Source organism: Pan paniscus, chromosome 21, assembly GCF_029289425.2.
Source record: "Pan paniscus chromosome 21, NHGRI_mPanPan1-v2.0_pri, whole genome shotgun sequence".
In the NCBI taxonomy this organism is placed as follows: domain Eukaryota; kingdom Metazoa; phylum Chordata; class Mammalia; order Primates; family Hominidae; genus Pan; species Pan paniscus.
The window spans coordinates 14,299,342-14,311,379 of NC_073270.2; the positions used below are offsets into that span (position 1 = coordinate 14,299,342).

Genomic DNA, 12,038 nt, shown 5'->3' on the forward strand with positions numbered 1-12,038 from the left:
TGTCAGAAGAAAAGTTTGCAAATATTTTCTCCCATTCAACTGGTTGTCTGCTCATTCTGTCAATTGTTTCCATTCCTGTGAAGCAGCTTTTTAGTTTAATAAGAGTCCTATTTGTCTCTTTTGGGATTTTTTGTCTGTGCTTTTGAGGTCCTGGCCACAAAAATCTTTGCCTAAACCAGTGTCCTGAAGTATTTTCCCTATGTTTTCTTCTAGTAGTTTTATAGTTTGGGGCCTTACATTTAAGATTTTAATCAATCTTGAATGGATTTTTATATATCAAGAGAGTCAGGCATCCAGTTTCATTCTTCTGCATATGAATATCTAATTTTCCCAGCAGCATTTATCGAAGAGGGCGTCCCTTCCCCAATGTACGTTCTTAGAGCCTTTGTGAAAAATCAGTTGGCTATAAAGGTATGGATTTCTGGATTCTCTACTCTGTTCTACTGGTCTATATGCCTGTTTTTATCATAATGTTTTGGTTACTATAGGTTTGCAAAGTATTCTGAAGTCAAGTAGTGTGAAGTATTCAGCTTTGTTCTTTTTGCCAAGGATTGCGTTGGCTATTTGGGCTCTTTTGGGGTTCCATATAAATGTTAGGATTGTCTTTTCTATTACTGTGGAAAATATCATTGGTATTTGGTCAATAGGGTTGTTTTAAAGATATTAATTCTTCTGATCCATGAGCATGGGATGTCTTTCCATTTGTCTGTGTCCTCTTCAATTACTTTCATCAGTGTTTTGTAGCCTTCCTAGTACAGGTCTTTCATCTCCTTGGTTAAATTTATTACTAGGTATTTCTTTTTAGCTGTTGTAAATGGTGTTGCCTTCTTGATTTCTTTCTCCAGGCAGTTCATCATTGGTGTATAAAAATGCTACTAATTTTTACGTGTTGATTTTGTATCCTGGATCAGGAATTTCCCTTAAGCAAGGTTTGGGATCAGAGCCCAGGTGAGACTCTAGAGAATTCTCCATTCTTATAGTCCAGGCACCAGCATTCTAACCACGGGAGACTTCTCTTTGTTTATAGGCAAGCCGTCAGCTTTCCATGTTGCTAAGGTGTTCGTTTTGCTCTTTGTAACCTCCTCCAGATTTCTGTGTCATGGAATATTTCTTCACTCTCTTACACTGGCACTAGGCTTCTGTACAACACTGCCTGGCCCTTGATGAAGGCCCTGTACATGTTGGGAGCAGGACAGGTTTTTTAAAATCTCTTTTGCTTTAATCCAGCCTTCTGTTGCAACTGTGTTGCACTTGATAAAGGACCACTATGCTTCCAAGTTGTCTTGCAGCTCTCTTGCTATGCCTCTAATCTTTCTTTGGCCACTGCCATGTATTTGGTGAAAATCTTATGCACCTTAATAAATCACTCACAATTCTTTGCTCTGCTCCAAGCTTTGGTGTGTTGCCACTTGATGAAGGCCTCACAGAGAAAAACTGGTGGTGGGTATAAGCTCTCTGTGAATGGAGTGTCTCAGGATTTTAATCTGTCACACCAGCTCACACACGGCCACAAAGATTTCATTAAAAATTTGGCTGACTTATCTTTATATACCTCTATGTTGAGTTTGACTCCTCCTCCTGCTGCTCTGCCAGGGAATAAAGCAATCAGAGGTTTTTGTCTCCTAGGAAGGGCTTGTCTCTTTCTGGAATTTAGTTTACTTAGGTTTTTCTCTACCTAATAACTTCTCTCGATACTTTTTAAAAATTTATGATTCTATAGATTATGCAGCTCATTCACACAGTTGGGAGTAGAAGCAACAGTCCCTTGTAACTTTCTTCATTCTAATTAGAAGTGGAGTTTCTTTACACTTCTTTTGATAACCCCCTCTTGTGTACATCATGTTTTATACTTAAGTCTCCCTCCTATGGCTTTATGTGAGAGGTAAGTTTTAAGCCTAGCAAAAAGCACTCAGAAATCTCATCTCTGCTATCCTTTGTAAATAAACATTCACCAAGTTTTTTTTAAAGACCTGGAAACCATCTTCATGAAGATAAAACATGTTAGAACATAGTAGGTACTATATTGGTATTACAAAAATCCTACTGAAAATTAAGTGGCAACATATTTGTTTATGTAATCTGGAATGTTGAATTTGGAATTCTGCAGATTGGAAGCAACAACAAGGACTTAATGGGGTCTAGTCATCTGTATTGAGACAGATAAGGTTTTGCTTCCTCGTTCTTATCATATCATATCACAGGAAAGGCTTAAGGCGAGGTAAGGATTTCTTATTCTCATATTACAGATGAGGCCTCTGGGATCCAGAGGCAGAGTGATCAAACCACAGCTCACAGTGTGCATGGAGTGGGAGGGCAACCCAGGCTCCAACTTCCTGGCACTGCACCCATCCCAATACTTATTTATTTTAACTGCGTGGCCCAAAGAACTAGTCAGATGTGCCAAGAATAGAAATCCTGGCACGACCTCATGAGGTTTCAAAGACTTCATGGCATTAAAATAGAAAATGTTAAAAACAAAATGTAAATATCATTGAGTTACCACCCAGTGCCCTGTGCTTTCCCTAGGTGAGGGAAATATGGTATGGGCAACATCTGTCCTGTTTCATTACCATGTGTCAGAGTATGACACAGGGTTTGTCACACAAGGCAGAGAAGCATCACAAATAAATATTTGTTGAGTAAATTTTTTTTTTTAAGAAAAGCTGAGTAATATAACAAAAAACATCCTAAGAGGACAGCACCTTGATTATGAAAAAGCTTAGTCTCTCTTAGATCCCACTGGAAAACAAGGAACTATTATGGAAATATTTGGCAAAATATTTGTAATGGGATGTGTTATCCGAATTTTGGTCATTCTAGTCAGGAATTCAAAATGAGAAAAAGGCAATAGTTTGGGGGAATGTAATCATTCATCCAATGCAGACTTGGTTATAAACCAAGGGTGATATTTTTTGAACTGCATCATTTCAAGTACAAGACCCAAAGAACTAATCAAATGTGCCACAAGACCCAAGAGTGACATTTAAAAAATTTTTAATTTGAAAATAATTTAAGAATTACACAATCGTTGCAGGAAGATCTATACATCCTTTACCAAGGTTCACCTACTGTTAACATTTTGCTCCATTTGCTTTGCAATTTGCTGTTGCTCTATCCATCCATTCATCCACATAATATATTTTTCTGACCCACTGAGAAAATATTGTCTATATTATGGCCCTTTACCCCTAGATGCATTAGTGTGTATTTCGTAAGAATAAAAATATTATACACCACAATACAGTAATCAACTTCAGTAAGTTTAACAATGATAAAACACTTTTTACTAACTATATTCCAATTTTGTAAATTGACCTAATAATGCATTTATAGCATTTTTCTGATATAGGATCTAGTCTAGGACCAGTTACTACATTTAGCTGTCACATCTCTTTAGAATTATTTCCTCTGGAACATTTCTGCAGCCTCTGTCTTTTATGACATCGACATTATTGAAGAACACGTTTCTTTCTTTCTTTCTTCACAGAATGTTCCTCATTTTAAATGTGTCTGATGTTTCTTCACAGTTAGGTTCAGGTTATCCATTTCCAGATGGAATACTACACAAGTGATACTGTATCCTCAAGTTATCATAGCCAGAGGCACATATTATCCATCTGCCCCTCATTGGTGGTATTAATTCTGATCACATGGTGAAGGTGTTGCCTGGTTTCTCCATTATATAGTTATTATTTTTCCCTGCAACTAATAAGAAGTCTGTGGAGAGACACTTAAAGACTATAAAATAGTCTGCTCCTCCTCAAGGAAATTTTTATAACAGTATTTTCACTGTGGTTATAAAAAGTGACCTCTACATAATAAAAGAAACCTAATTTCATGTATTATAGCTGAATAAGTTCCATGCCAGTTTTAACATCTGTTTCTATTACAGTAGTCCATGCACACTGGGTGTTTATTAAAAACTCTTCATTAACTGTCTGCTATCTGGGTAGGATACGGACAATCTGTTTTTAAAATCCAACTGGTACTGATGCCCTAATTTTGGCTCCTTAAAAATAAATCTTTATCTTATGTTATCAAAGCAGTTTAGAAATTAAATTAAATGATTTAATTGCAAGAACATTCCTTAAAAAAGAGACTTGTAAAAGAACCTACCTCTATTTATTCAAATTATACATGCATTCTGGTTACAATGATACTGATTATTATCCAGCCTTTTCTAAGCAATATGATTTTTAGCTAAGCTTTAATTCAAAGCTTTAACTTGGGATTAAACACAGCTAGCTCATATATGTTCAAATGGCCAGGTGGCCTCAGTTTCTGAGTTTGGTAACAAACAGAAGGAAGACAATTTTTGAAAACAAGGGCACAAGTGTTTTAACTTTTAAAAATAGTTTTTAAATTTTAAATATTTTAAGATGCCTTCTTACTCATTTTGCTACCATGGCTCTCAACATTATGGAGGAACATGTTTCGGAAACCAGTCATGATGCTGAACGGGTATGCCACTAGTTAGTTCAACTATTCTTTTATAGAAGTCAGGAAACCAGAGGGAGAGGAAGGTCCAAAGCTTAAACAGAATACAAACATTGTTATAGCCCCTTTTCTCTTTTGAGCTCAGCCTCTCATCTATAACTTTGTCTTACTTGCAATACAAAAAAATTCTAGCATTTATAACAAAAGAGATAATTTTTCTTTTTGATCAATAGAATTCCGCAGCCAAATCATTAGTGTTTTTGTTTTGGGGTTTTCTTTTTTTTTTTTTCCTTGAAAGTATTTGTAGTCACAGGCTCAAAGGAGAAAGGAAGGAAGAGGGATTAACTCTCCTCAAGGAAGGTCAAAAACATAATTTACAAGAGAGGCAAGAGGACCAGCTGTATCTGCTGGCCCAATTGACTACCAGCTGGAGAATTTACCAGCAATAAGAAAACCATGTCTACCAGATGTCAAGCAATATAACTGGAGGCCAAATATCTTTGGGCTCATAGCAGGACTCTACACTCTTTACTACCTATATTTCACATTAAATAGTAAGGTGTCTTTCATGGGCCACCAGCAAGGATAACGAAAAATTTCCACACAAGGGACTTAATAACATAATCATACCCCATCAGACTGGCTTCAGTGCTGACGTCCACCTCAAACATGCTCTTTTGTTAAAAACCAATCTTAGTTCTGAATCAATATCAAGGGGACAGAGAAACTGAAATGGCTTCAAGCTACTGTTAGGCAAGGATTCTTGGGGTTTATCAGGCTTGTTTTATGTATGGGAACTGTTTTGTCACTGAGTAGAAATGAATCTGAAAATATGAATAATCATTTTCATACTTATTCATTAAACCTGTGCTGTTCAATATGGTAGCCACGAGCCACATGTGGCTATTTAAATTTAAATTAAGTAAAATTTAAAATTCAGCCCCTCAATCAAACTAGCCACATTTAAGTGCTCAATAACCACATGTGGCTAGTAGCTTCCCTGTTGGAAAACAGAGATATAAAATGTTTACATCACACAAAATTCTATTAGACAGTGCTGTTCTAAACCCTTAAATCACCTTTAAAATGGACAATTATATTTCCATTCTATATAAATTATGAAATAAAGCAATCTTTTATGTATTCTCTTAGGAAACAGGTCTACTAACACAATATGAATATTGTACCAGATGAAGGTGAAGCAAAGGGGGAGGGTGGATCTCAGCAAAATTTTCACAATATAAGTCAATTTTTGTCTGAATAAATGTTCTTTACACTACTCACAAAAGTTCTGTGGAGCTACAGGCTGGCTGGATAATATACAAAGGATAGTCAGGATGGGTATTACATGACAAATAAGCAATAAAGTGTTCTTTATTATATTTATCCTTTATGATTCAATCTGTATCAGACTGCTCATATCAGAAGTTTTCCTATTTTATATGTCAAAATGTGCAAAATAAATCATTTCCTTTAAAAACAATGCTGCACAACTTCACAGCTTTATAACTGAGGTACTTTAATGCCAAGTAAACATCACAGGCCACAGCTGTTTCTAAAAAATTTATGAACAAGAAGAACATGAGGCCAATATAAAATAAAATCCACAAATCATGTTGCTTATTTCCAGGCTCAACCATCATGAGTCCAGGGAAGCTAAGCAACTCCGGAGATAGTATGTGGATGCCTATGTGATTATTGTAACTCACTGAGGGACGAGTGCCACAGGCATGTGACACATGGACAGAGACCTTTAATTCTGCCCATGAAGACACCATGTCAGGGCATGACAGAACACACTGAAAGGTGAGACAGGTCATATTTGCAAGCATGTCAGCCACCTGTGCCATCAAACATGCAGGATGTTTTCTAGGGTCAAAGCTTATTTGACTCAGTTTCCTTTATTCCAACACTTCTTGCAGAATCATCCATCTATGTCAGCTCATCAGCTTCACTCCCATTTTCTCTTCCCAAATCCCAGTTTCCTTTTCTCTACTTATTCACAATGGGCAAAAAGGAACAAGCTGGGGGCTGTGGGGGAAAGTGGGCAGGCTCCTCCTAATGCTCCCTTGCTGTATCACCAAAAGCAAAATAGATATGCTTGTTTTCTCTGGAGCTGTTAGCATTGTTAATTGTTCTTATTCGGATGCTTATGAAGACCACAAAGCTACTGCCCAAAAAAAGCTGAAAAAATTCATCCACATCAATTTAGCTGGTTAGAGGTTTATGCGATGGCTACAAGGTTTTCAGGTTATGACCCAGTTTTTTCCCACTTACCTTGGCTTTCCCATCCTGGGCTGACATATATCCAACACACATGCTCTCCGTCGTGTGGCTCCACAGAAATTCCACTGCCATAAAAGAGAACACAAATAGGCACATTCAGATCACAGATGGAAAATAAATCTTTGCTTTTTAATAGAACAGTTAAAGATAGCTTTATATTTAACACACTCAGTTCCCCACTTTCCATTTGCTTGTTCATAAATGTCAAGATGATTTATCACTAAAACTGTGTAATGCCATTTACTGTGAAATGAAAAATGTATTTCTTTCCTGTCAAAACTTATGATTATTACATGTAAAATAAATGCTCTTCTGTTTGACTCTTGTAACATTAAATGCACACACATACTCATACATACGGTATACAGTGATTTAGTAAATGTAATATTCCATAGTGTGGTTTATTTTAAAACACGTGCATGCGCGCGCGCGCGCACACACACACACACACACACACACACACACACACACACACACCAGGTCTTAATTTCTTTCTTTATTGAGACGGAGTTTCACTCTTGTTGTCCAGGCTTGAGTGCAATGGCGCAATCCCAGCTCATTGCAGACTCTGTCTCGCGGGTTCAAGTGATTTTCCTGCCTCAGCCTCCTGAGCAGCTGGGATGACAGGCATGCACCACTACACCCAGCTAATTTTGTATTTTTAGTAGAGATGGGGTTTCACCATGTTGGCCAGGCTGGTCTCGAACTCCTGACCTCAGGTGATCCACCCGCCTTGGCCTCCCAAAGTGCTGAGATTACAGGCGTGAGCCACCGCACCCAGCCCTTAATTTCTAAATACCATTCTCTACGAAAAAGAACCAGGATTCTTTGGAGAAATGTTCATTCCAGAGCTGGGACAGAGAAAATATAAAATGAATCTGGAACATCTTGTTGTACCAGAAAAGTAAGGAAATGCTCAAAGAGTAAAGGGGACTTATCCAAAAGACCCAGGGGTCAACTTGAAGGGCTCTTACTGGCAAAAATCTGTGCCTATGAAAATAAATAATGAGAGTAATGAGTTATAACCACTGAACAAAGTCAGAACCAGTGAGCCCATACTGATCCAAACAAATAAATGGGGAAGAAGACAAAGCTCTTCCTTCAGCAGAATGCCAACTAATAAGTATAGAAAAAATAACAGAGTTAGAAAATAATGGTTGCTAAAACTAGTAGGTGGAAATTTGAAGAAGGACGGGCTATTTACATAGCTTCAAAGTATCTCTCCAAAAAATTCTTATAACAGGAAAAACTGTTAGTTCACTGTGGAAACACTTGATGGACTCCAACTTAACTCCATGAACAAAGCTAACACCACCAATTAAGGCACAAATCAGTACCATGTGCCTTTTGATAAGATACCTTGAGACACAACACTTCTGTGGTATTTGGTATTCCTGACAAAAATGCATAACCAGAATTGAATGAGGAAACATCAAACAGACTTGAAATAGCAACACTCTACTAAATAACTGGTTTGAACTCTTCAAAAATGCCAAAGTCAGAAAACACAAAGTTGAGAAACTTCCTGTTTAAAGAATACATGACAACTGAACACAATGTGTCATTCTGGATTGTACCCTGGACTTGGTGGTGGGGAGAGATGTTATAAAGGACATTATGGAAACAATTGATAAAGTTGGAAAAGGGACTCTGGGTTAGACAGTAGTGTTATATCAATACTAAAAGCCATGACTTTGATAACTGTACTGTGATTATTTAGTAGAATGGCCTTGTTCTTAAGAAATACTCACCAAAGTATTAGGAATAAAGGAGCCTGATGTCTCCAATTCACTCTCAAATAGTTCAGGGAAAAAAATGCACTTATTTGTTTGTGTGTATGTGTGTGTGCATGTGTATGCTCGTGTGCATGTAGAGGGAGGAGGGCATGAGGATGGGAAAGCAAATGGAAGGAAAGGAAAACACTGGTTGAATCTGGGAAAAGAAATCATGGTTGTCCCTTGCACTATTCTTGCAACTTTTCTGTATGTATAAAATTATATCTAAATAAAAAGTTACAAAAAGAAAACTGCAAACATCCAGGGATGCCCACAAAGCTCTGTCACATTCCAGTACATAGCATCAAAATTCTGAGTTTTCGAAGGCATTTTTAAAGTTGTAATGTACTCCAATAAAAATTTCAAAAGTCCCTGATAATAAAACTGCATTGCTCAACACTAAACCCTGTCCCCCAGGCCATCCATCTGTTTACATCTCTAAGCTAGTTAAGCCTGGAGACAAGTGTTTGAGTTGAGACCCAACTGTGTGATCCATGATCCTAGCCTCTGAAGGCTTTGCCAGACATGTGGGGAAGAAAGAGGCAGTAAGGGGCAAAATGGAGTTCCTCAGATACATGGCTCATTCCCTCATCATTAATTAGTTATCAAACCTGCCAACCTGCTCAACAGACTCCACCGAAGAGTGAAGGAAAAGTGTCACACAATGAAGCAAGTTCTCTTCACCAGATGTTTTTTCGTCCACACACATCTGCTTTAAACTTCAAAAATCTTGACATCCAGAGCAAGGTCTGGGATAGTCTAACTTGCCTAACAGAGGAAAGGCACTCAAGTCTTACTGAAGTTCTCCAGAGTAGTGACAAAAAATTTTATTCAAATACTAAGTTAAAGCATTTCTAAAATTGCACCTTTTCCTCATGCCCCGAATACTAAGGGGGCAACTGCTCAGGAATTAGCCAAGAAAAATCATAAAAATATAGCCAATATAACCATGAGAGCAAAGGATAAAGACATTACCCTTTATTTTTTAAATATCATTTTAATGATTTTTAAATGTATTATTCTCCCTATAAATGTAGTCTCCTTTCAAAAAATGGAATAAACATAAACATTTAGACTTACAACAGAGGATAAATTAGGATACACTGATGAACTTCATTAAATATTTTTATATGAATGTTTTCAATAAAATTTCTAGATCTAGTGTTTAGGAGTTTTTAAAGAAAATAACTCAATGTCTAAAAATTCATTCTTCACTGTTTTCACAAACATTTATCCCATCCCACAGTAAAAGGCAAAGCATTGTACTGACACATTTTTTCATAATGACAATTCAAATCAGTTATCAGTTATTAATTCATGCTAGCTTGAAAATCTCAGAAGAAAATGTCTAGGATTTAAATTATAAAACACTTTTAAGAGAAATTATTTCATTACTTGTAGTACATGCATAATGCAAGTTAATTTAACAAATTATTTCTTAGTGGAAGACTTCAGGGAAGTAGGACAAGGAGCAGCTAACACTTAGAATCTATGATGTGCCAGGTATTGTCTTTCATAGCAGAACTCAGCAAAGCAGAAATGGGGAACCTGAGGCTCAGAGAAGGGAAGCAGTACGGTTTAAGTCATTTTACTAGGCACACAGACTGGATTTCAAGCTGGACTCTGGGATCACAAAGCCTGTGGTGTTTCATTGTTATATTACTCTGAAATCTACTCAGTATAGATAAGGATTTGTACTTGTTACACATTAAGAAGACTAAATTCCTTACAAACACCGAAAGACACGAAACATCAAACACAAACACCGAACAACTCTTAAAACATTTTAAATCTCTCTTAAGAAAAGCTTTTAAACCATAACGAAACCCAGAGACCACAAAAGATGGCCAATATCAATATATTTGACTAGTTAAAAAATATTTATAGTGTTTTCCTTCTTTTTTTTTTTTTTTTTTAAGACAGAGTTTTACTCTGTCACCCAGGCTGGAGTGCAGTGGCACAATCTCAGCTCACTACAACCTCCACCTCCCAGGTTCAAGCGATTCTCGATTCTCCTGCCTGGCTAATTTTTGTATTTTTAGTAGAGACGGGGTTTCACCATGTCAGCCAGGCTGGTTTCGAACTCTTGACCTCAGGTGATCCGCCTACCTCAGCTTTTCAAAGTGCTGGGATTACAGGAATGGGCCACCTCACCTGGCCTGTTTAGAGTGTTTGTTTTCGCCATTTGGAGAAAAATGAAAGTCAAGAGATGAATGACAAATTTGGGGAAATATTTGCAATTCATAGCATAAACAAAAGGCTAATTTTCTTAATATTTAAAGATCTCCTACAAATCAATGAGACAAATATCCAAAGAAAATGCAAAAAGGATATGAACAAAAGGGAATATGAACGGCTCTAAAACATATGAAAAGATAATTTACGTTACTCATACTAAAATAAATGCAAATTAAAATCACAAGATACCATTATCAGGTTTCAGACTATTATCAGACTACCAGGTTTCAGATATCAAAAAGTTTGAAAGAACATTGTGTTAGCTGGGAGTGGAGAAAAGAGCAGATTCATATAGCAGTGGTGGGAGTATGGCCATCTGCAAGAACATTCTCTTAATCCGTGGTAATTATGCTCTGTAATGTTGATGAACACTGAATTAGCAAATAATGAGCCACTACAGGTAGGGAAAATACAGGGCTAAGTTCCTGCAAATCTCTGGTCAAAACATTTTTAATAGCATATCAACAAATAACCTTATTTTATATGTGTTTCTGTTTAATCTTTTTTTTTTTTTTTTTGACAGAGTCTCGCTCTGTCACCCAGGCTGGAGTGCAGTGGCGCGATCTCGGCTCACTGAAAGCTCTGCCTCCCGGGTTCACGCCATTCGCCTGCCTCAGCCTCCCTAGTAGCTGGGACTACAGGCGCCCGCCACCACGCCTGGCTAATTTTTTGTATTTTTAGTAGAGATGGGGTTTCACTGTGTTAGCCAGGATGGTCTCTCGTTCTCCTGACCTTGAGATCCGCCCGCCTCGGCCTCCCAATGTTTAATCTTTTAAAAATATTTATTTACTTATTTATTTAGAAATAATTATATGCATAAACACTAGCCAAGAAGGGTTTAACATTTTCCTGATGCTGGGTAACATGTCCATAAATTTCTTTGGCTTTCAAGTTACACAATAATGCTGTCCTCTATGCTTTTTTTATTGGTCATCATTTCATGAATCTACTAATTTAGCTGCTTTTCCATCTTTTCCATTGCTGCATATATAGATGTTACTTTAGCACCTTCTGGAGCAGCCTCACATACAGATCAGTGAGTTTCCTCTTCTTTTATCTGGGTGTATCACATTGTCGATTCATTAACAATGAATTCACCACTAATAGCACTATAATTTCTGCCTAAATGAAGCTTATCCAAAATGCACATTTTTCCCCACGAGACATTACCATCTTCTCACACTCTGAAACACCAGACAGCACTTCAGTACTATGCTTGGCGCAATTTTAAATGTCAAAATCATCATTAAAAAGTGCAAAAATGTGGAAAACATGGCACAAAATAGACCACAAAATGGATAC

The 12,038-nt window shown here is 37.1% G+C and overlaps 1 protein-coding gene across 7 annotated transcripts in view; it reads right to left on the reverse strand.

Annotated features, from left to right (window-relative positions):
* TASP1 (taspase 1) overlaps positions 1-12,038 on the reverse strand; it is a 249,730-nt gene that overhangs the window by 21,370 nt on the left and 216,322 nt on the right. For all 7 annotated transcript variants that reach the window (XM_034947678.3, XM_055105085.2, XM_003810578.6 and 4 more), the window contains one exon: positions 6,715-6,788. In XM_034947678.3, coding sequence (XP_034803569.1) covers positions 6,715-6,788 — 74 coding nt within the window. Of the gene's footprint in view, positions 1-6,714; positions 6,789-12,038 lie in introns of those variants that run through there.